This window comes from Carcharhinus amblyrhynchos, unplaced genomic scaffold, assembly GCF_965287045.1.
Source record: "Carcharhinus amblyrhynchos unplaced genomic scaffold, sCarAmb.v2.hapA scaffold_52, whole genome shotgun sequence".
NCBI lineage: Eukaryota > Metazoa > Chordata > Chondrichthyes > Carcharhiniformes > Carcharhinidae > Carcharhinus > Carcharhinus amblyrhynchos.
In genome coordinates, this window is record NW_027649793.1 from 987,923 (window position 1) to 1,013,768 (window position 25,846).

Sequence of the window (25,846 nt, forward strand, 5' to 3'; positions counted from 1 at the left end):
TTTCCTGACCACCAGGGGCTCAGCAACATCCCTTGTCATTGCCCGAAGTCACACATGTCCTGTTCAACTCACACATATAATACCTGACGATCCTGGTGACATCGGGAAAGCTGAATGGAGTTAACAGGAAGTCACAAACAAACACCCTGTGAAAGACCCAACACTGAAGCTTTAATCTTCTATAAAATAACGGCTCAGCTTAAACCACACCAACATGAACCAGGGCAGAGGTGGGGTGCTCGATTCATAAGAACTTCCTAATGTGCAACTGGATCAGACTTTCGAACACAACCCAATGCAAGATCCACAAATCCCAAGGAGGTGTCACAGTGTCACACTGCACTAATCATCGCTAAATTCAAAGCAAACCACTGCAGTTGCTGGCAACCTGAATAAAAGCAGTCGTTTGGTAGTATCTGTGGAGAGAGAAACAGTTAACATCTGGAGAAGAGTCAAACTGACTTGAAACATTAACTCTCTCCCCACGAGTGCTGCTAAAGCTGTTGATTTTTCCAGCATTTTATTTTCGTATTCCTCCTTATAAGTTCATAAATTCATAAGATATAGGAGCAGAATTAGGCCATTCTGCCCATCCAGCCCTCTTTGCCATTCAATCATGGCTGATATGCTCCTCCCATTTTCCTGCCTTCTTCCCATGACCCTTTAACCCATTACCAATTAAAAATCTGTCCAACTCCTCCTTAAATTCACTGTTCCAGCACCCAGCGCACTTTGGGAATATGAATTTCAGATTCACAATCCTTTGGGAGAAGTAATTTCTCCTCAACTCTATTTTAAATTTGCTACCCCTTATCCTAAGATTATGACCTCTCATTCTAGATCACTACTTGGTTTAACCAGCTAAATGAGTCATTAAACTGCATGTACACCAGCACAAAAAAGGGAGAGAGGGGAGAGTGCGTCTCACCTATTGCACAATCATTTCCTGTGAATCCATCCTTGCAGATACACTTCCCATCAGTGCAGTGACCTTGATTGTTACAGTTGTTTGGGCAGTCCCGGACACTACATTTGGGCCCCGAATAGCCTGTGTTGCAGACACATTTGCCATTGACGCACTTTCCTTGCTTGTTACAGTTGCCAGGACAGGTCTGAACGCTGCAAGAAGGCCCCGAATAGCCTGTGTTGCAGACACATTTGCCATTGACGCACTTTCCTTGCTTGTTACAGTTGTCAGGACAGGCCTGAATGCTGCAAGAAGGCCCCGAATAGCCTGTGTTGCAGACACATTTGCCATTGACGCACTTTCCTTGCTTGTTACAGTTGTCAGGACAGGCCTGAACGCTGCAAGAAGGCCCCGAATAGCCTGTGTTGCAGACACATTTGCCATTGACGCACTTTCCTTGCTTGTTACAGTTGTCAGGACAGGCCTGAACGCTGCAAGAAGGCCCCGAATAGCCTGTGTTGCAGACACATTTGCCATTGACGCACTTTCCTTGCTTGTTACAGTTGTCAGGACAGGCCTGAATGCTGCAAGAAGGCCCCGAATAGCCTGTGTTGCAGACACATTTGCCATTGACGCACTTTCCTTGCTTGTTACAGTTGTCAGGACAGGCCTGAACGCTGCAAGAAGGCCCCGAGTAGCCTGTGTTGCAGACACATTTGCCATTGACACACCTCCCTCGGTCATTACAGTTCTGGGGACAAGCCTTCACACTACAGTCAGGCCCAGTAAACCCTTTCTTGCAGACACACTTTCCCTTGACACAGTTCCCTTGGCCGTGACAGTTAGCGGGGCAATCTTGTAGGCTACAATCCTTTCCAGAGAAGCCTACATTACAGATGCACTTCCCCTTGACACAGTGCCCTTGGCCGTTGCAGCCGCCTGGACAGTCTTCGACACCGCAGTCAAACCCAGAGTAGCCCTTGTTGCAGACACAGCGCCCGTCCACACATCTCCCACGTCCTCTGCAGTCATCGGGACAAATTTCCTCGGTGCAGCCATATCCTGTGTACCCGGGGAAGCAGACACACTTTTCGTCGATGCAGCGCCCTTGGTCGTTGCAATTGTCGGGACAGATCTCCTGGCTGCAGTGTTCGCCTGTGAAACCCTCACGGCACACACATTGGCCAGCCACACAGTCCCCTTGGGGAGGGTGGCAGTTTGCTGGGCAGCTGGCCTTGGCACAGGTGGGCCCGCTCCAGCCTTCCTCACAAACACAGCTACAAGTGGAGGAGCTGAAAGTCCCATGGGCCCCACAGTCAATCTTTGCACCTGGAACGAGAGCAGTCAAACAGTTAGTCCTGAAACAAACATTGATCGCTCAGTAATCTCCTTAAAGTACAAATGTTACAGAGGCAGTGGATTAGTGGTATTTTCAGTGGGCTAGCAATCCAGAAGTGTAGCGTAACTCTGGGGACCTGGATTTGAATTCCACTACAACAGATGGTGAAATCTGAATTCATCATTAAAAGCCTAATGATGACCAGGAAATCCTTTAGGGAATATCCTTTAGGGAACTCATAGAAGAATCCCTATAATACAGGAGGATTACAGGCCCATTGATTCTGCACTGACCACAATTCCACCCAGGCCCTATCCCCATAACCCCACATATTTACCCTGATAATGCCCCTGATACTAAGGGGAAATTTACCATGGCTAATCCACCTAACCCACACCTCTTTAGACTATTGTCTTTACCTGGTCTGGTCTACATATGATTCCAGAGTCACAGCAATGTGAGTGGCTCTGAACTGCCCTCTGAAATAGCCTAGCAAGCCACTCAGTTCAAAGGCCGTTAGGGATAGGTAATAAATGCTGGCCTTCCCGGTAAAGTATCACATTGCAGAAATAAATAAAGGAGAAAAAGATCACAGAGTGATTACAACACAGAAAGAGGCTATTTGGCCCATTGTATCTGTGCAAGCAATTTGCCTAATGTCACCCCTCCATAAGAACCATAAGAAATAGGAGCAGGAGTAGGCCATCTGGCCCCTCGAGCCTGCCCCGCCATTCAATAAGATCATGGCTGATCTGTTGTGGCTCAGTTCCACATTCCCGCCCTCTCCCCATAACCCTTAATCCCCTCTCTTATCAAAAACCCATCAACCCGCTTCTTAAAAATATTTAGCGAGGCAGCCTCCACCACTTCAACGGGCAGAGAATTCCAGAGATTCACCACCCTTTGAGTGAAGAAGTTCCTCCTCAACTCCGTTCTAAACCGCCCCCCCCCTTTATCTTGAGGCTGTGCCCCCTAGTCCTACTGTCCTTTCTGAGCAGGAAGAGTCTCTCCACCTCTATCCTATCCATCCCATTCATCATCTTATATGTCTCAATGAGATCTCCCCTCATTCTTCTAAACTCTAACGAGTACAAGCCTAGTTTATTCAGCCTCTCCTCATAGCTCAATCCCCTCAACTCTGGTATCAGCCTAGTAAACCTCCTCTGCACTCCCTCCAAGGTCAAAATATCCTTGCGCAAGTGCGGCGACCAAAACTGCACACAGTACTCCAGCTGCGGCCTCACCAGTGCCCTATACAGCTGCAGCAAGACCTCCCTACTTTTATATTCAATCCCCCTCGCTATGAAGGCCAGCATCCCATTCGCCTTCCTGACCACCTGCTGCACCTGCAAGCTGGGTTTTTGCGACTCATGCACAAGGACCCCGAGGTCCCTCTGCACTGTCGCCTGCTGCAGTTTTTCGCCACGTAAGTAATAGTCCTTCCTACCATTATTCCTACCAAAGTGGATAACCTCACACTTGCCAACATTGTATTCCATCTGCCAAATAGGAGCAGGAGTAGGCCATCTAGCCCTTCAAGCCTGCCCCGCCATTCAGTGAGATCATGAAGTGGATCAGTTCCACTTTCCCGTTTACTCCCAGTAACCCTTAATTCCCTTATCGATCAGAAACCTATCTACCCGTGACTTAAACATATTCAACGAGGAAGCCTCCACCACTTCAACGGGCAGAGAATTCCAGAGATTCACCACCCTTTGAGAGAAGAAGTTCCTCCTCCTCTGTTCTAAACTGATCCCCCCCCCCTCCTTATTTTGAGGCTGTGCCCTCTAGTTCTGGTTTCCTTTCTAAGTGGAAAAACCTTTTCCTGGCAGCCTTACAAACCTTTTCTCTTTAGATAATGATTCAATTGCCCTTTGGAAACCACAATGGAATCTGCCTCCACCACACTCTCAGGCAGTATATCCCAAATCCAAACCATTCCCTGGAAGAAAGGACTTTCCGCATGTCACCTTTGCTTCCTTTGCCAATGCCCCGGAATGTGTGGTCCTTATCCTTCTGCCAAAGCCAGTTTTTACCCATCAACTCTGTCCAGACACCCTGGTGACTTGGAATACCTCTATCAAACCTCCTCTGAATCTGTGATTCTCTAATTGAGCAGCTCTAGTTGATCAGAATTGATTTAAAATTGAGGTTGGCACAGTCAGCACTCTCCTGAAAACACAGTTCAGGACGCCAACCTTGTTGAGATAATACTGGACAATGAATCCAAATATTAAGGATACGTGCCCTATCAAAGTCTGGGGGCAGTAATATCATCATTCCACCTCAGTAGAAATCTCACCTGGACATCTAGATTAAAGTTACCAGTGACAATGAATGGAAGATCCTATTGAGTTTGGAATAGTTGGGAATGTTGCTTTGGATTTTGTGGCCAGTTGAGTATCTGACACATGGAATCCCATCGCCACGCAGAAGACAAGACACTGAGAGACCGACTGTCCTTCAATAGAGGTTCAGTGTGTCTGATATCCAGTGTCCACCAACCTCCCTGCTCCACATGTACAGGTGCTTAGGGAACTGACCAGTGAGTGAATGCCAAGTCGAAGGGATGGTGGCATTGTGGTCCTGTAATAATAATTGATTAGTAATCCAGAGACCAGGATCAATGTTCCAGAAAAACGGAACAGAATTTTATCCTCCCCCATTGGTGGGTTCATGGGGAGGATGGTGGGAAGGAGAGAAGAGTAGTGGGAGAGAGCATAACCTGCTGGTTTCCTGACTCTCCTCTATTACACATTGGGATTGGCTGGCCCACCTCCCCCAGTTGAGGCCCAATTATGAACTGCCGGATGGCCTTTCCCTGCCCAATCTCCATTTTCAAACTGGTGGGAGAGGGAAGTTGACAATAAACCGAGTTCAGGCCTCAAACGTGGAAATGAGAGGAGGGTGTGTGTGCGTGGGGTTGTGGGGGAGGAGGACGGGAGGCTCCTTTGGTTTAGTTTGAGGGGACCGCTTGCAGTTCCAGTCCTGTCCACTGCAGCTTCAGGCGCTAGTGCACTGCTGGCCATTTCGATTGGCTGAGGTTGTCTGAGGTGTAACTTTCTCCCGGGTGAGGAACAGAAGTCCTGCCTCCAGCCAGTTTACACTTGCAGCGTGAAGTGACTGAGGAGCAGGCTGAGTCAGATGGGCTGTGTCCTCCGCCCATTCCATGGAAGGAACACTCCCCCCATCTGGAAAATCCTGGCCGTGTGTTCAGGTCCCACGCACCACGTGTTATGGTGAATTTAAATTCAACTCATGAATCAGGAACAAAACGTTAGTCTTGCGGATGGTAATGAGAATTAAACTGCTGGCTTGTTGTTAAAAACCCATTTGATTTATTAACATACTCCTTACCTGGTCAGGCTTACGTGCTATCTAATTGGTTAGAACTCCCACAGGAATTGCTGAGTGAGATACTCAGTTTATCAGAGAAAAAAGACTCTGCGGGGATAGTTGGGGATTATTTTGAGGGAGGTTGTTTGGGATCATTAGGGGGATTGTTAGAGAGATGGGGGATCAATAGAGGATCATTAGGGAAATTTGGAATCAATAGGGGATCATTGGGATATGGGGATCAATAGGGGATCATTGGGATATGGGGATCAATGGGGGAATCAATTATTTAGGATAATGGGATCAATAGTAGACAGTGTCATTAAGGGGTCAATAAGGATCATTAAGGGAACAGTGAAGTATCACTCGATTGAAGGTGATCATTAGGTGAAGGGTTAGTGTTAAATTCAGCAGGATTATTTGAGGATCACTGGAATGAAAGACATTTGCAGATACTTCTGGAACTGGAATATTATGATGTGCCAGCAACTCTCTTTGCTGAATGATTCAAAACTCACTCAAATTACTCAACTGGGACTCTGAGGCTCAGTCTCCCAGATACTGACCTTGAAATTACAGTTCAAAAAGTCTTCCTCAGGACACACAGGACCAACAGTTAAAATGAGGGTCAATCCCTTAGAATGACTCTGTTTACACCTCAGGGACTGCAGTGGAACAAGAGGACAGCTCGTCACCACCTTCTCAAGGGCAATTAGGGATACATAGTGGCCGTGAATTGTGAATGTTATGCTATCAGTTATTATAAAAACTCACAGCACAGAACGAGGCCTTTCAGTGCTGAAAAAGCTCTCCCTCTTCCCTGCCTGCTCTTTTCCCTTTTTAAATGTGTATCTGATTCCCTCTCCCAGCTTCCACCAGCCTTTTGGTCAGTGCATTCCAGATCAAAACAACTGGCTGCATTTTTTGAAAATCACCTTCTTTCGCTATTATCTTAAATCTTAGCTCTCTGATTGCCAACTGAATTTGAAACCATTTGTGCTAATTACTTCACAAGACGCCAAACATTTTTGTCGGCTGTTCCTCTATTTTGCAGCCAACTATGTGTCACCTGCCGCAAAATGGAGCCACGGGTTTGTTTAATAAACCGAAGACTGAACAAAACCCTGTTTGTGTTGCTTTGTTGGAAGCAGGTATGAGAGTGCTAAAGCCAGACTTTTACCCATCGGTTGTCGGTCAATACCTGGCCTCGAGGTCCCTGGGACTAAATTGGAGCAATTCATTAATAAACCACCACCAATTTATTCATTCGGTCTTTGAGTTCATCTATATTGGAGAGAGTGCGGCAGAGGTTTACAAAAATGGTTCCAGGAATGAAAAACTGCAGTGATGAGGACAGATTTGAAAGGTTGGGACTGTTCTCCTTGCACAGAAGAAAGACAAAGACTTGGTAAAAATGTTCAAAACCATGAGGGGGCCAGACAGAGTAGGAAGGGAGAAACTGTTTCTGCTCAGAAAAGGAATGAGAATGAGAGAGCACAAATTTAAAGCGGTTTGCAAAAGATGCAAATGTTATGTGAGAAAAATTGTTTTCACGCAATAAGTAGCTGGGGTCTGGAATGCACTGCCTGGAGGTTTGATTGAGGCATTCAAGAGGACATTAGATGATTATTTGAATAGAAACAATGTGCAGCGGTATGAGGAAAAAGGCAGCAGAACGGCAAAAGTTATGGTGCTCATTTGGAGAGGCAGTGTAATCACAATGGGCTGAATGGCCTGCTTTCTAGTGCCTATCAGTGATAAATTGCCAGGTTGGATGGTAGCAAGTGACATCCACTAACATTGTACTGAAGGTAGCATTCAGTGTCAGCCTGCCACTCAGTAATACATCTTGTTAGCTGTCCATCGAATATCATATAGAAAACATTAATGTGGTAACTTCAGTCAAAGGTTTCACAGTGCATTCTTTGACTTTTACAATTAGTAAGATTCAGCCAGGATTCAACAAAACTCAACATAATGTAATCCCAGTGAATGTAATGTATCTCCAGCAATGAACAATGGTTACTCAAACACCACCCCACTATTCCTCTCTCTCTACTTCTCTCTCACTCCATCACTGGGGGCAGTGAGAGTCCATTCGTCACCCTATTATCACCTCTGTTTGCCGACTAACTGAATCAATTTTCATTTTTATTACATTTGTTTGGAAGATTTATGATGCTCTGTCCTTCACACTTCTGGGTCCCAGTGATTTTAAGAGCTAGGAACAGGAGTGGGCCACTCGGCCCCTCAAGCTTGCTGTGCCATTCAATAAGATCCTTGCTGATTTGATTGTAACCTCCCACTAGCCCCAATAACCTTTCACCCCCTATCTAGCATTCCTTAAAAATATCCAGCCTCTGATTTCACTGTCTTTTCAGGGAGAGAGTTCCAAAGACTCACTACCCTTTGAGAGAAAAAGCATTCACCGCATCTCTAACTGGTAGCATAGCAGTATTGTCACTCGACTAGTAATCCAGCAGGTTCAAATCCTGCCATGGGCAGATAGTGAAATTTGAATTAAGAACATAAGAACATAAGAAATAGGAGCAGGAGTAGGCCATCTAGCCCTTCGAGCCTGCCCCGCCATTCAATAAGATCATGGCTGATCTGTCGCTGCTCAGTTCCATTTTCCCGCTTTCTCCCCATAACCCTTAATTCCCTTGTCTGTCAAAAACCTACCTACCCATGACTTAAATATATTTAGCGAGGTAGCCTCCACCACTTCGATAGGGAGAGAATTCCAGATAGGCAGAGAATCACCACCCTTTGAGTGAAGAAGTTCCTCCTCAACTCCGTTCTAAACTGCCCCCCCCTTATCTTGAGGCTGTACCCTCTAGTCCTGCTATCCTTTCTAAGCGGGAAGAATCTCTCTACCTCTACCCTATCCATCCCCTTCATTATCTTATACGTCTCGATAAGATCCCCCCCCCATCCTTCTAAACTCCAATGAATCCAGACCCAGACTATTCAGTCTCCCTTCACAGTCCAACCCCCTCATCTCCGGTATCAGCCTAGTGAACCTCCTCTGCACCCCCTCCAAGGCCAAAATATCCTTGCGCAAGTGCGGCGACCAAAACTGCACACAGTACTCCAGCTGCGAATTCAACAAAATAAATCTGGAATTAAAAGTCTAATGATGACTATACAACCACTGTTGTAAAAAACCTGTCCTAATGTGGTTCGCTGGGGAAGGAAATCCTTACCTGGCCTACATGTGACTCCAGACCGACAGCAATGCAGTTTACTCTCAAATGCTGACTGAAATGGAAGGCAGTTAGAGATCGGTAATAAATACTGGCCCAGCCAGCGACCACCCAAACCCCATGAATGAAAAAAAGGTGACCCATTATTTTTATTTTAAGTACTTTTACGTATAATACATCTGACACTTTCTATTACTGGTTAGAAGAGATATTGTTTTATGGTGATTAAATCAATCAGGCCTGTCTTTATTGCAATGGGGGATCTGGTATGGTGAACTGCAGTGACAATGGATCCCTGAAACATCCAGTAGCCAGACTCACCGCAGCATGTATTACTGGAGCACTGTCGACGCAGTGTGGCCACCTGCTTCTCAAGGCTCTCCAGCCTGCTCAGGAGGGCCTGGACATCATCACAGCCACACACCTGCGGAGGGATGTTGATCCTGTGGGTGAAGACGACCTGGTTGGTGGGGTCGACATCATGCTCAAAGCGCTTGTCGTCCCTGGCCTCATCCTGAGCCTCAAGGATACGGGCCAGGGGTTTGGAGATGTTGGGCGAACAGGACTTGCAGTGGGGCAGCTTGATGTTGTAGACGTGGTTGAAGGTGGTGGGGCGGCTGGAGGTGACATTGGGCAGCAGTGCCCTCTTCTGGCGGATGGTCTTCACAAACACATCGCAGCTGCCTCTGTCCAGGAACATGACGACAAAGAGGAGCAGGATCTTGAAGACAAGCCCCATCTCTGTAGCTGTACGGAGGGGTGGAAGGCGTCCAGTCTTGTGTAGGGTTTGGATGTCAATACGGAGAGTTGTTTCAATGATCTCTGGACTTACAACAAGATTCCTATAGGAAATAAATAATCCAATTAACTGCATGGATAATGGTCTCAGCCATGACTGCTGGGTAACATTCCTATCCCTCACTCAGAAAATTGTTGGTTCAAATCCCACTCCAGGCATTGAATACAAAAATTTAAATTTATCCTCACAATGCAGGGAGTGCTGCAGAGCTGCTGTCTTTCAGAGGAGATGTTAAAATGAGGCCCTCTGAGGCCAAAAGGAGCCTCCCTCAGGAGATCATGAGTTTCTGGGAATCTGTTCCTGAAAAGGTGGGGGAAGCAGAATGTTTTTAAGGCAGGGGTGGATAGATTCTGGGTAAAGTTTAAAGCTTTCTTTAAAGTGTATTTATTAGTCACAAGTAAGGCTTACATTAACATTGCAATGAAGTTACTTTGAAAATCCCCTAGTTGCCACACTCCAGTGCCTGTTTGGATCAATGCACTAACCAGCACGTCTTTCAGACTGTGGGAGGAACCCAGAACAAGCGGTGATAGGGATGCAGATTTGAGGTTACTATTAGATCTGCCATAATCTTATTAAATGATGAAGGAGGCACAGGGGTCTCAGTGACCTCCTCCTGCTCTTTGTTTGTCTGTTCATGTGTAAAAAATCCCATGGCACTATTGGAACAGCAGGGTTGGGCGTTCTCCCCAGTGCCCTAAGTTAATATTTATCCCACAACCAAGAGTTACCTAAATATCGATAATCAGGCCATAAAATAAAATAAAAGGTAATGGAAAGACAATATAAAATAAAGGGTAAATTTCTTAAAAGGGTTGCAGGAGCAGAGGGACCTGGGTGAATTTGTGCATTGAAACTGGCAGGACAGGTGGTGAGAGCAGTTAATAAGGCATATTGTATCCTAGGCTTTATTAATAGAGGCACAGAGGACGAGAGCATGGAGGTTGTACTGAATTTATACAAGACACTAGTTAGACCTCAGCTGGAGTATTGTGTATAGTTCTGTGTGTAATGCTATAGAAAGATGTGAATATATTGGAGAGAGTGCAGAAGAGGTTTACAAGAATGTTACTAGGGATGAGAAACTTCAGTTATGAGGAAGTTGGGACTATTTCACTTGGAGAGAAGAGTTACAGGAGATTTGATAGCGATATTCAAAATCCTGAGGCATATGAACTGAGCAGATAGGGAGAAATTGTTCCTGCTCGGAAAAGAATTGAGAATGAGAGGGTACAGATTTAGAATGATTTGTAAAAGAAGCAAATGTGAGATGAGAAAAGACTTTTTCACGCAGTGAGTGTTTAGGGTCTGGAATGCACTGCCTAGAAGTGTGGTGGAGGCAGGTTCAATCGAGGCATCAAGAGAATATTTGGTGAGTATTTGAATAGCCATTCCCACCAGCCAACGGTGACCCCTATCACCACGGGTTCCCTGCTGCACGGAAACCCCATTGATAGTGCGGGATGGGAAGATTCCAGTTGCGGGCTAAATCCGTCACCCCTGGATGTGGTGTGGAAAATCCCATTCAATGTGTAGAGATACAGGGTAAAGGCAGGGGAATGGTACTATGTCATGATGCTTATTTAGTCCAGGCACGATAGACTGAATGGCATCCTTCTGCACTGTAACAATTCTGTGATTGTGCATTTGTGGTATCTTGCTATGTGTAGGTTCACTGCCCATTTTACTTATATCAGAACCCGTGGCTGCTTCGTTAATGTAAAATGATTTGGGACGGTTTGGAGAGCTACAAAAATGAAAATGTTTCTTCCAGGAGGTAGATATTAATTGGCCAGAGTGAGCAGCCTATTAAACATGAACTGATGGGAAATCTCAGTCAAAGGAATCTTGCTTTTACAAGCACAGTCATGTCTTAAACAAGCCAACTTAAAAGTCCAAATAGAGGAACCTATAGCCTAATATCAGCAAGGGAGAAGGGTCTTGAACCAAAAGAAGAGAATCTTCCAGCTCCCCGCAGTCTGGGAGTTGTAATGGCTGGTGATAGCTGACAGCCACACTCCAGCACTTCTCTGCAGGAAAGCTGACAGGACTGAAGGCAGCTGAGCTTGGCTGGCTGCTGTCTACTGCTGCAGTCCATCTGGGAAACCATCAGGTCAGGCAGATCTCAATACCCCCTCCCCCTCCCCCCCACCCTCATATACCCATCCCTCAATCCCCAATCTCTGGCTGGGAGTGAAATAACATCTGCTCTGCATTGTCAAAGTGCAGTCTCTCGTAAACAGTCAAGGTTTCTGAGAGTGGAAAGTGTTGGCCAAAGTTCACACTGGACTGAGTGAATTAACAGAACTGGAACTATAATGAGGCACAAGGAAATAGACAGATTTGATATCTAATTTCAGAGGCAGCAACAACAAAATGCATTTACTTATCACCTTTAATCATAGAATCATAGAGTTTCCTTCAATGCAGAAGAAGGTTATTTGGCCCATCGAGTCTATACCGACAACAATCCCACCCAGGCCCTATCCCCTGTAACCCCATGTATTTACTCTGCCTATCCCCCTGACACTGAGCAGCCATTTGGTGTGGCCAATCCACCTAACCTGCACATCTTTGGACTGTGGGAGGAAACAGGAGCACCCAGAGGAAACCCACACGGGCAATGTCAGAAGACATCCCACCTAAGGAACGGCACATCAGCATTACTAAACAAAACTTGACCCTGAGCCACGTAACAAGATATTACAGTAGGTGATCAAAATGTTCAGCTGTAGATTTTAAAGAACATCGGCAATGATGAAAGAGAGGTGGAGAGTCGGGTTGCCAACCCTCCAGGGTTGTCCTGGATCTCCAGGGATTGAAAATCAACTTTCAAGACTCTGTTGTATACAAGCCTGGATATTAAAAAAGAGCTTTCTTTTTAAATTCTCTTTCAATATTTCTCTTTACTAGATATTAAAATATTGAAGATGGGCTGGGCGGAGAGCCTCTCCAATTGGGCAATGGTTATATTTTGTGTTCCAGTTGGTGAAGGTAAGCAGTACGTTACAAGGACAGATGTGTTGGCCAACTAATGGCTGGATTGTGGAGATAAGTCATGCGTTGAAACCACCAGGAATACACTTAATCACAGTTGGCAACCCGAATGAAGAGAATTTCAAAGCTTCAAGCCCTAGCAACTGAAGACATGGCTGCTTTTGCTTATTCCTTCATGGGATATAGGTACCAATGGCTGGGCCCATCCCTCGTTGTTCTTGAGAAGGTAGTGGTGAGCTGCCTCCTTGAGCCGCTACAGTTTATGTGGTGTAGATACACCCACAGTACTGCTTGGGAGAGAATTCCAAGACTTTGTTAATGGTGGAATTGAAGGAGAGTAGATATCTTGGAGGGGTTACAGAAGACTGGAGGAGATTACAAAGGTAGGAATAGGATAAGCCCACAGAGGGATTTGGAAAGAGGAGGATTTTAAAACTGAAACTTTCCTCAACCAGGAGTCAGTGTATGGCAACGATCTCTGGGGTGATGCCTTAGAAAGGAGAACACAGAACTTGTATTTATATACAACCTATTACAGCCTCAGGATATCCCAAACATTTCATAGTTATTGACTTGATCGATAAAGATGTTTCCTGGCGGGTGAATCCAGAATGAGGAGTTATCAAAATATGGTATCTCTTAAATCCAGTCGGGAATTCAGGGGAAACTTACTTACTCAGAGTGGAGAGACTTGGAACTCACTACCGCAAGGAGTGCCTGAGGTGAAAGGCAGAGACATTTAAGAGGAAATTACAGAAACGTAAGATTGGGGAAAGGAATAGAAAACTATTGGTGGGAGTTTCTGCCCCTCCCCTCTCCCCACACATAGTGTGTTTTCTGGTGATGAAGGCAGTTTGCCATTGGCTGGCAATAAGAACATAAGAACGTAAGAAATAGGAGCAGGAGTAGGCCATCTAGCCCTTCGAGCCTGCCCCGCCATTCAATAAGATCATGGCTGATCTGTCGTGGATCAGTTCCACTTTCCCGCTTTCTCCCCATAACCCTTAATTCCCTTGCCTACCAAAAACCTATCTACCCGCGTCTTAAATATATTTAGCGAGGCAGCCTCCACCACTTCAACGGGCAGAGAATTCCAGAGATTCACCACCCTTTGAGTGAAGAAGTTCCTCCTCAACTCTGATCTAAACTGCCCCCCCCTTATCTTGAGGCTGTGCCCTCTAGTCCTGCTATCCTTTCTAAGCAGGAAGAATCTCTCTACCTCTACCCTATCCATCCCTTTCATTATTTTATGCGTCTCTATAAGATCCCCCCTCATCCTTCTAAAGTCCAATGAGTACAGACCCAGTCTATTTAGTCTCTCTTCATAGTCGAACCCCCTCATGTCCGGTATCAGCCCAGTGAACCTCCTCTGCACTCCCTCCAAGGCCAAAATATCCTTGCGCAAGTACGGCGACCAAAACTGCACACAGTACTCCAGCTGCGGCCTCACCAGTGCCCTATACAGCCGCAGCAAGACCTCCCTACTTTTATATTCAATCCCCCTCGCTATAAAGGCCAGCATCCCATTCGCCTTTTTGATCACCTGCTGCACCTGCAGACTGGGTTTTTGCGACTCATGCACAAGGACCCCCAGGTCCCTCTGCACCGTAGCATGCTGCAGCTTTTTACCTTTTAAATAGTAATCCCTCCTACTATTATTTCTGCCAAAGTGGATAACCTCGCACTTGCTAACATTATACTCCATCTGCCAGGTCCTCGCCCACTCGCTCAGCCTATCCAGATCCCTCTGCAGACTTTCCACACCCTCCGTGCAATTTGCTTTTCCACTCACCTTCGTGTCATCAGCAAATTTCGTCACCCTACACTCAGCCCCCTCCTCCAGATCATCTATATAAATGGTAAATAGCTGAGGCGCCAGCACCGATCCCTGCGGCACTCCACTAGTCACCAACCGCCAATCAGAATAGCACCCATTGACACCAACTCTCTGCCTTCTATTAGACAACCAGTCCTCTACCCACACTAACACCTTACCACCAACTCCATGCCCCCTAATCTTCTGAAGCAACCTTTTGTGCGGCACCTTATCAAACGCCTTTTGAAAATCTAGAAACACCACATCCACCGGTTCCCCTCTGTCTACTGCACTAGTCACACCCTCATAGAAGTCCAATAAATTCGTCAAACACGACTTCCGGTGCTACCAATATCTATGGCATTTTGCGTGACTCACTCTTCCTGTCACTGGGGAACCCAATATGGAGAGGGTTTGCCTCCAGCAGGATTGAAAAATCTTGACAGCAGGAAGTGCAGTGAATACTGGCCTGTGTTGACAGGGTGAAATGAAAAGCAATGGGAAGGGGTTCATCTGAAGCATAAATTCTTTCAGTACCAAAAAGAAGTACAATGTAAAAGCATCCAAGTCCTTTTCAAGTATATCATAATTATGTAAGAAAGGCGGCTGCGATTTGACACACAGCAAGATCCCACAAATATGCAACTCTTTCGAGAGTGTTAAAATGTGGACATTGGAACACAGCTAAGGCCAGCGGGGACTTTCCGCAGTCTTGGAGCAGCTGAAGACAATCTGTTGCCCTGCTACAGGTGAGTGTACGTCAGCTACTTTCAAACTCAGTCGCAATATTAAAACAGGAGAGGATTCCAGTGGAGAGACTGGGAATGGCAGGATTGTCATAAAAGGAGAGATTGCGTTGACTGAGCGTGTATTCACAGGAGTTTAGAGGTGACCTTATTGAAATGTATAAAATTCTGACAGGGCTGGACAGACTGGATCAGGAATGTTGCTTCCTCTGGGGATCTAGAACAAATGGCCACAGTTTCAGGATATGGGGTAATTCATTTAGGGCTAAGGTGAGGAGAAATGTCTTCACTCAGAGGAACTCTCTAGCACAGAAAGGTGTGCTGGCCAAATCGCTGAACATATTTAAAAAGAAAATAGGTAGATTTCTAGATTCTAAAGATATCAAGGGAATGGGGAGAGCACTGATGTTGATATAGAGGATCTGAATGATGGAGCAAGCTCAAATGGATGAATGGCCTTTTGCTGCTCCTATCTTCTCCGTTTCTATGACACGTAGCATTTCCTTGTTGTTCCGCGATCATGGAAAAGCTTTTGTGAATGGAGAAGTTTCAGCATCAGTCTGCAAAACCCACACATCCAATTCGCTTAGAGAACTGAAATGTTAAACCATTCATTTAAACAAGCAGCAATTGCAGAGTCAGTGAGTTCGCATGTCAGTGTGAGTGTACAGCCGACAAACTGACCTTTCTCTCCCTTAAAGGGCTCCTTTGTGCCCATTCATAGAGACAGAGAGGTCCCATTGAGCCTCAGGGATAAGGCCTCGATTGAAATAGGCGGCACCTGACACAGGATGATATTGTCAGGCAGGGCAACTTGTGAAAATCTAACATTACAAAGAAAGCGCAGCAGCAATTAGTGAGAGAAACACATAGCCTGCAGCCAGTTAACCTGATAGATTCAAGAGAGCACACCCTGTGAATAAATAAACAGTCCCAAATCCAGAGGGAAAAAATGGCAATCTCATTCATCAGCCAACTTTTCACCTTAACACCGTTTCAAAGTCAGAATCTCATATTTAGCTGTTCCTTTTCACCACAGTTATTGGGTTAGCAGCCCCTGGGCCCACGTGTTCACTAAAATCAGGAGGGCACCTCTTCAATCCATCAACTAAGAGTAACTCCATTCCCAGGTTAACTCTGAGTGGTGAGGGACTGTTAAACTCTTGAAAATACCTGAAGAATGATACAGATGCAAAATGTGAACAAAATGTGTTTCTTTCTTCACAGATGCTATAACACTTGCTGAGTTTTTCTGGCATTTAATGATTTTATTTCCAGAGGATACAGGTCCAACTTCCTCAATATTTCCTCACAGGACAGTCCAGTCATCCTAGGGCTCAGTTTGGTGAACCTCTGTTGCACTTCCTCCTAAGCAAGTATATCCTTTCTTTGGTAAGGGGATCAAAACAGTAAACGATACTCTATGTTCAGTCTCATTGAGGCTCCAAATAATTGTAGTAAGACTCCTGTAGCAAGTCATGTACCAGCCTCCTAACTACTGTGGTGATGTCAGCAGGTCACAGGCTGGGATTTCTGCAGAAAGCAACTCACCTCCTGATTCCTCGACCATCGACAAGGCACAAGTCAGGAGTTAAATAAAATATTTTACGTTTGTCTGGATAAGCACAGCTCCAAAAACACTCAAGAAGCTTGACACCATCCAGGAGGTAGCCCAGTTGATTGGCACTCCATTTACGCAAGGATACGCAAGGTCGCACTTACACAAGGATATTTTGGCCTTGGAGGGAGTGCAGAGGAGGTTTACTAGGCTGATACCGGAGTTGAGGGGGTTGAGCTATGAGGAGAGGCTGAATAAACTAGGCTTGTACTCGTTAGAGTTTAGAAGAATGAGGGGAGATCTCATTGAGACGTATAAGATGATGAATGGGATGGATAGGATAGAGGTGGAGAGACTCTTCCCGCTCAGAAAGGACAGTAGGACTAGGGGGCACAGCCTCAAGATAAAGGAGGGGCGGTTTAGAACGGAGTTGAGGAGGAACTTCTTCACTCAAAGGGTGGTGAATCTCTGGAATTCTCTGCCCGTTGAAGTGGTGGAGGCTACCTCGCTAAATATTTTTAAGACGCGGGTTGATGGGTTTTTGATAAGCGAGGGGATTAAGGGTTATGGGGAGAGGGTGGGAAAGTGGAACTGAGCCACAACAGATCAGCCATGATCTTATTGAATGGCGGGGCAGGCTCGAAGGGCTAGATGGCCTACTCCTGCTCCTATTTCTTATGTTCTTATGTTCTTATTTGCCACCTTCAAGATTCACTCCCTCCAGCACCGATAAACAGTGGTAGCCATGTGTACCATCTACAAGATGCACTGCAGGAACTCATCAAGATTCCTTAGGCAGCATCTTCCAATCCCATGACCACTAACATCTGTAAGGACATGGCAGCAGACATATGGGAATACCACCACCTGGAGGTTCCCTTCCGAGCCACTCACCAGATCTTATTGAATGGTGGGCAAAATGGCCTACTGCTCCCATGTCTTATTGTTACCATACTGACTTGAAAATACATCATCTTTTCTTCACTGTTGCTCGGTCAAAATCCTGGAACTCCCTCCCAAAGAGCATTGTAGATGTACCTACACCAGGTGAACTGCAGCGGTTCAAGAAAGCAGCTCACCACTAACTTCTCAAGGGCAATAAATGCTGGCCTAGAATTGATCTCTTTTGAGATAAAAGCACTATCTCTTTTTCTGTGACCAAGCCTTTGGACAGTTCTTGCAATGTCTCCTTATGTGGCTCAGTGTCAAGTTTCTGTAAAGCAATTTGAGTTGTTAAGATTGTTATAAAAATGCAGGCTGTTGTGAAAATGGAAACAGGAGGAGGTCCTTCAGCCCCTCAAGCTGATCCTATATTCTATTGGATTGCAGTTGATTGTAGATTATAGATTGTCACCTGAACTCTATTTGCCCACCTTTGTTCCATACCCTTTTATACCCTTAACGCAACACTAGTCGACCCATACCAGACATGAAGGCTCCAGCTGGGAGACACAGTTCCCTAACTGCTGAAGTGCAACTCACTTTAAGGTTAATTAATGCTGCTTGTTACAGATTCCCCATCATAGGAGACAGTGTCTACGCTTTTGGATTCTCCCAAACACCTTGATCAGCCGAATGGTCATATTGGCCTCAGAATAATAACTTGCTCTCTGCTCAGATGCTGCCAGATCGGTTTGAGTTTATCCAGCATTTTCTGTTTTTATTTCAGATCTCCAGCATCTGCGGTAATTTGCCTCTACCACCTCGATCAGGTCACTCCTCAATCTTCGAAACACAGGGGGAGCACTAGCCAGGTTTATTGTCCTCCTCGGGACAGGGCTCTGGAGTGAGCACAGGAATGTGTTACTCCGGCTAAGGTCTGACCAGAGCTCTGTGTCGAATGCAGCGTAACTTCTTTCCTTTTGTCTCTGCCTGCCTTGAGATTAATGCTAACTGTGCTGCCTATTAATCTTTCCAGATGCCTTTTGTACCTGACCCGTAGCTGTTAGTGAGCTGTGCACATGTTCCTCTGTCTGTCACCTTGAATGAAATATTCCAATCTGTCTCTTGGATGCACGGGGCAATGATCTCACGCCTGGACAAGTGAGGATGAGGTAATGTTCTGCGGTTGACAAAAAAACATAAATTCTTGGTTTAAATGTTTGACTCTCCAAACACTTCCTCACACTGCAAGCGATGCCTGGCTCGAGACTTCTATTGCCAATATTTCTCGGTATTTGTTGACGTTCCTATGATGCAGTTTTTTTTTTGCAACTATGGGGTAGTGGTGAGGGCTCCCTGATGGTGCATCAGGCCTTTCCAGCAGGCCATTCAGCCCAGTTGTTCTGTGCTGGTATTTATGCTCAATTCATGCCATCCTATCTGTTCCATTCCTCTCTCCCTCAAATTTCTCTCTTGTATCCCTGCGTTTAGAGACTCCTGATCTACACACAGGGACGTGGAATGACATAATTTTATGATGACGCATTGAAGTTTGTTTCCGTAAGGGACAGTGTTTCATTTCCACAAGACAGGGGTCTTTAGTCAGGCAGAAAAGTGAGACCTTTTGGGCTGTGAATTATTCCATGGCTGCTGTCTCTTCGCCACCTTCGTACTCAACTAACAGGCAAAAGGGTGGTGGAGGGGGGGGGCTAATATTATGGGGTGAGGATATGTGTGCAGACATATAGCAAACAGATGCATTGACTTCTCAGCATACTGTCAACTGTGGGACGCTGCTCATAACTAAGTGCTGGGGCTGTGGATGGGGGGAGGGGTGGCGGTGGAGGAAATAATCTCATTGGACTGGCTCCTGGCACTTTGCAGATGTGTTGAATTAAAATGCTCCCTTCGAGCCGAGCTGTCCTGCCTGGCCTCTGCTCCAGCAGTTGTGTCCAGAAATATCATGTATCAACATACTTTCCATTCCTGCCTCTCGGGCTGTTCCAGGATGTTAAAGCTGCCTGGTGTTACGAGTAGCAGTCTCTGGATTGGTCACGTGGTTTTAGTTTTGGGGATTAGGGGAGGAAACCTTTCATTACAGACTTTTCACACAATCATTCCTCCTCGTACACAGGCCTTAGCCCCAGATTCGTTCCACTTAGAGAAAATTAACTTAATGAAGGACAATTGAGAAAATCTGTTCCTAATCAAAATGATCGATCATGACATCGAGATCATTTGGGTTTGACGTCTATCAATCAATCAACAGTTTCATTGTTTACAACTAAGGGGTCACCCATTTAAAATGGAGATGAGGAGAAATATTTTCACTCAAGGGTGCTCTTTCGAATTCTTTTTCCACCTTCTCCTGATGGACTTTCTAGTGATGAAGTTGGCTGTCAAAATAATGTGTGAAATTACGTGAGGGGCATGTCTCTTTAAATGGTTTTTCTGTCCTCATCCTTGTCGGATATGTAGGCAATGGTACTGGACAATGGCCAGACAAGCTAAAGAAATGAACAGTCCGATATTAAACCAGAGTATGGAGAAGATTGGAACTTGTGGTTGCCTCCACTTTAAAGTCAGCAGCTGTGAAGTTTCTTCATCTCAGGCCCTGAGATGGAGAGAGTTGTGAAGCTGGAATTGTCTCCCTAGACTGAGCTCAGCCAGCGGAGTAGTGTGGGAATCCTGGAGGATGTGAGGCACAGATTGACCCGTGTGATACTGGGGCTGGAACTGCGGCCTCATTGAGATCTGAAAGATTGAAGGAGTTAGATGGAGAGAGAGAAATTATTTCCTCTGGCGTGCGAGCACAGAAAAAAGGATGATTTTATAATTAGACATAGTCTGGTGTTGAGCTCCTTGAATGTTGTCAGAGCTGCACTCATCCAGGCAAATGGAGAGTATTCCATCACACTCCTGACTTGTGCCTTGTAGATGGTGGACAGACTTTAAAGGGGGTTGTGGGGGGGGTGGGTGCAAGGTTGCGTTAGCAGGATTCCTAGTCTCTGACATTTTCTGGTACCATAATATTTTTATAGCTGGTCCAGTTTAGTTTCTAATCAATACCCCAGGATCTTTATGGTGGGGAATTTATCAATGATAACGCCCTTGAATGTCAAGGAGTGATGGTTCAATTCTCACGTGTTGAAAATGGTCATGATGCTTTGTACTGTGTGGCCTGAATATTACTCGACACTTGTCAATCCAAGCCTGGATATTGTCCAGGTCTTGCTACGTTTGGAAATGGACTATGTCAGCTTATCTCCATTAGATGACCAACAGCTTGATCAAAGAGGTCGATTTTAAGGAGCATATTAAAGGAGGGAGAGACAGAGAAGTGTTGGGAGAGAATTCCAAGCTTCTGGCCTCGGCAACTAAAGGCGTGGCTACAAATAGTGGAAAAGTGGTAATTGTGTCTGTTCAAGAGGAGGAAGGCAGATAGCTGGAGGATTATAGAGTTGGAGGAAATACAGAGTGAGGGAAGTTTGAGGATAAGGCCACAAAGGTAGGTTTTAAGGATTATTTTAAAAGAATTAGAGAGAAACAGAGCTGTTGGGATGGAATTATAGAGCTATGTCCTAAAAAGAATAAAGACCAATGAGCAATCAAAGTGTAGCCCAAATTCCATCCACCCCACAGCTGTACTCCGATGTTGCTGTCTCTGTGGATCTGGCTGGCTGATCTGTCCATTTTTATCACTAAACTCTCTTCATGCTTACTGGAAAGTAGAAATTTGATTGAAGTTTCCCATAGAAACAGATGGATAAACAGGGAGCTAAACAGCTCCAAAAGAGAGTTCTGTTTTTTATGTCTTTTATTGGCTGTGTACCATCACCGTGTTTACAAGTCCCCAAAGCAAGAGCTGACATGTGGATATGTGGTCTGTACATTATCTCCCTGTGGACAGTGACATAGAGAGCTGAGATATGTATGACACTCCCTCCACAGAGGTCCATTCAACTGCACCACTGCCTCGTGTCCACTTCTCTCTGGTTATTTCTTGTAATCCTTGTTGCGTGAGATGTTCTTGGTTATAAATCCAGCTATTTTGGGTTGGGGTGGGGAAGGTGGTAGTGGGTGGTGCAGTGTTGCTGTCTGGAGTCATAATCAAGGTCTAGCACGCCCAGCCCATAGCATGTGGCAAACATCATCAACAATCTGCTACCTAAATTCCAAACTTGTACCAATTTTCATTCACTGATCAGTTGTGCCCACTGACCTACATAAATTCCCCAACCAGCAATTAAAATTCTCATCCTTGTGCTGTTTTTAATCCTTTACATTTTCACAGGATGTAGACAGCGTTGTTGTGCCAGCATTTGCTGCCCATCCTAATTGCCCTTGAACGGCTAGCCCATTTCAGAGGGCAGTTAAGTGTCAACCTCATAGCTGTGGGTCTGGAGTCACATATAGGTCAGGCCAGGTAAGGATATCCTTCTTTAAAGTAACCATGTGAGTTCTTATGACAATCAATGATTCATGATCACCATTACTGAGACTTGCTTTATACTCCAAGTTTTACTAATGAATTTAAATTGCACCAAATGCAATGGTAGGATTTGAACCCTTGTCCTGAGCATTAGTCTGGTTCTCTGGACTCTCAGTTCAAATACATTTTCTCTGTGTCACCACCTTCCTCTGTAGTTTCACCCCCTGCATCATCCTTTAATCTCCTCCAACTCTACAATCCTATGAGGTTTGTGTGTTCCTTCAATTCTGGTCTCTTAGGTATCCCAATTTACTTTGCTCCACAATTGCCTCCAGTTGCCCCTGACCCCAAGCTTTGAATTCCCACCCTAATATCTCTCTGCCTCACATCCATGCCACCTTTAAGATGCTCCTTAAAACTGGCCTCTTTGGCCAAGTTTTGCTCATCCCCCCAATTATCTCCTGTATGTGGATGTCAACCTTTGTCTGATTTATGTTCCTATGAAGCACCCACGGATGGATTTAATAGATTGAAGAGGCTTGATAAATATAAATAGCTGTTACATTACATGCCTGATATCTGAGTCTGCTGAAGTATGGGCTGAGGATTATAATGGGTAATCAATTTAATGTCCACTGTTGTGTGTCTCTGACACATCCAATCCTGTCTGATAGTTAGCACTCAGTGAATTCCTTGTGTAGCCTGCTCTGAATTACAAAGACAAGTCCATATGAATGATGTTATTGGTGAGTAGCTGGCTCCATGTCAGTTTGGAAGACTCCAAAGCAGGCAGCAAAACAAAAGAAAATTCAACAAAAATACAAACTAGAAATTCTGGAAACCTGAAAGGAAAGCAGTGGATTCCAGAAATACTTGAAGAGGAACAATAGGATTATTAATACTTTGGGTCTCTCGATCCTTCATTAGAGCTGAATTTGGAATGATAAATATTTGGATCAGTGAGCTAAAATGAAGAGAAGGAAAATGGAAAGAGAGAGAGTGGAAGAATAAATTGAAGCACCAATTAGAGAAAGGGATAAATGGATTGAATGAATGTTTCAGATGGTTCAATGTTTATTTTATTTTTTAATGGGATTCACTGGCTAGATGGCATTTATTGCCCTCCCTCGTTGCCCTTGAGAAGGTGGTGGTGAGCTGCCTTCTTAAATTGCTGCAGTCCCTGAAGTGTAGGTGCATCCACAGTGCTGTTAGGGAGGGAATTCCAGGATTTTGACCCGGTAATATTGAAGGAATGACGATATATTTCCAAGTCAGGATGGTGAGTGACTTGGCATGGAATGTCCAGTGGTGGTGGTGTTCTTATATGTCTGCCACTCTTGTCTTTCTAGAAGGTAGAGGTTGTGGGTTTAGAATCTGCTGCCAAAGGAGATATTGCACTGATTAAATGCATGAGCCAATTGATCAAGGCTGAAGACCCAGTGGGGAGCTGCACTAATGGGAAGAACTGGCTGATGGAACACTGCCATAGCCCAATCTCCTTTCCAGGTTTCTTTCAAATATGGCTCACTGTTTGGAAGTGAGGACAGTGAGGTATGTTCTCTCCATCCTATCCCAACACAATACTCACTTGTCAACTACACCCCTTACCCAACTCTGACTGACATGCTTGCCCCATTACTGGGCCTGAGCGGTATCTCAGTTAGGTCACTGACCCTCCAAATCTAGACTGTCACTGGTTTGTGCCAATTGGCCAGGAGTTTTGTGGTAGGGAATTCAGTTCAGTAGGAGATGGGCTGAGACTATCCAGAAATTTCTGACAGCTGGCACAGAAAGGAGACTCTCATCAAGCTGGGTCTGGACTGATATCGCAGTTTGTTAATATTTTCTAAAGTTCATCTCATTTATAATAATCTCCAGTTGAGTGGAGATGTGGCATGTAGTTATGATAGCTTTGTAATCCTTCTCAGCGAGATCAACACTTGAAACTGAAGTCACCTTATCCATTTGAAAACTGACTGGGTAATGTGTTTCTCAGTTTTGTGGCTCAGTTTAATTTTTATTAACTTTGTAAAATGTAGTTTGTTCTGGAATTTCTCATTGGGTATGGACCTGCTCCTTGGCCGATGCCTCTGCAAATAGTAAAGAGATAGCGAGGCCAAACTGGTGTCACCATAAGCTCAGTGGTTGGCACTCTCGCCTCCGAATCAGGTAGAGGAGATAAATAAATCAGGTTATTAATCACAGGTAAGGCTCACATTAACACAGCAATGAAGCTACAGTTAAATTCCCCGAGTTGCCACATTCCGGTACCTGTTCAGGTCAATGCATCTAACCAGCACGTCTTTCAGACTGAGAGGAAACTGCCTCGCTAAATATTTTTAAGACGCGGGTTGATGGGTTTTTGATAGGAGAGGGGATTAAGGGTTATGGGGAGAGGGCGGGAAAGTGGAACTGAGCAGCGACAGATCAGCCATGATCTTATTGAATGGCGGGGCAGGCTCGAAGGGCTGGATGGCCTACTCCTGCTCCTATTTCTTATGTTCTTATGAAACCCAAGCAGACACAGGAAGAACATGCAAACTCCACACAGACAGTGACCCAAGCTGGGAACTGAACCTGGATCCCTACCACTGTGTATCAGCATTGTAACCACTGTGCTACTGTGCTATTGTTTGTTACAAGAGACACCTGGGGAGTGGTGACTTGTATGTTCACAAGTCATTGAAGGTGGGTGCACAGGTTGAGAAAGTGGTTTGGAAAATGTTCAGGATACCAGGCTTTATAAATAAGAACACTTGTAGAGCACAAACACAACGGAATTCTGTCAAAGTTATATAAAACACTGGTTTGGCCTCGGCTAGAATATTGGCCAGGATTTTCCAGCCCCAACCTAGTGGGACACACCAGGTGAGGGACGTGACAACCAGTCAAAAGTCCACTGACTTTGGGTGGGACTGGATGGTCCTGATAGTGGGTGGGGCTGGAAAATCCCAGCCAGTACTTCCAATTGTGGGCACCAAGCCTTAGGAAGCATTAGAGAGTATACAGAGTAGATTCACAAGAATAGTTCCAGAGATGAGAGACTGCAGTTATGTTGATTGAATGGGGCTATTTTCCTTGCAGTGGAAATTTGATAGAGGTACTCAAAATTATGGGGGGTCTGGACCAAGTAGGTAGGGAGAAACTGTTCCCATTGGTGGAAGGACCAAGAATGAGACAACACAGATTTAAGGTGGTTGACCAAAAACAAAAGGCGACATGAGGAAAATGTCTTTCTGACACAGCACATAGTTCGGGTCAGAAATGTACTGCCTGAGAGACTGGTGGAGGCAGATCAAATGTAACTTTCAGAAAAGAACAGATTCACACTTGAAAGGAAAATAAATATAGGGGAATGGAGAAAAATCCAGGGGTTGGAACTAGCTAAATTGTTCTTCCAGACAGCTGGCCCAGATATAATGGGCCAAATGGTCTCCTTCTGGATTGTAACTATTCTGTGATTCTAAGGAGAACAGTCTTAGCTTTTCCAACCTCTCCTCAGAACTGAAGCTGCTCGTCCCTGGTAACATCCTGGAAAAACTCCTCTGTCCCTTTTTAAGGCCTTGACATTTGCCCTGAAGCCTGGAGCCACGATTACGATGTGGGTATGCCGGCGTTGGACTGGCGTAAACACAGTAAAAAGCAGTCCCCTCGAAAGTTTGTGAGTATATTATCAAATAAATAGGTTTGCCACGATTACCCACAGAGTATTACTCCACCTGATAGATTTGTGTTGTCATCTTTCATGAACAACGTTATTATTTTGAACAGAAAACAGAACAGAAAATGCTGGATAAACTCAGCAGGTCTGGCAGCATCTGTGGAGAG

The 25,846-nt window shown here is 45.2% G+C and overlaps 1 protein-coding gene across 1 annotated transcript in view; it reads right to left on the reverse strand.

Annotated features, from left to right (window-relative positions):
- The window catches only part of LOC145337570 (tenascin-X-like), a 214,373-nt gene that overhangs the window by 165,412 nt on the left and 23,115 nt on the right, over positions 1–25,846 (reverse strand). The window contains 3 exon segments of the mRNA XM_080182362.1: positions 929–1,048; positions 1,235–2,236; positions 9,110–9,630. Coding sequence (XP_080038488.1) covers positions 929–1,048; positions 1,235–2,236; positions 9,110–9,527 — 1,540 coding nt within the window. The 5' untranslated portion in view covers positions 9,528–9,630.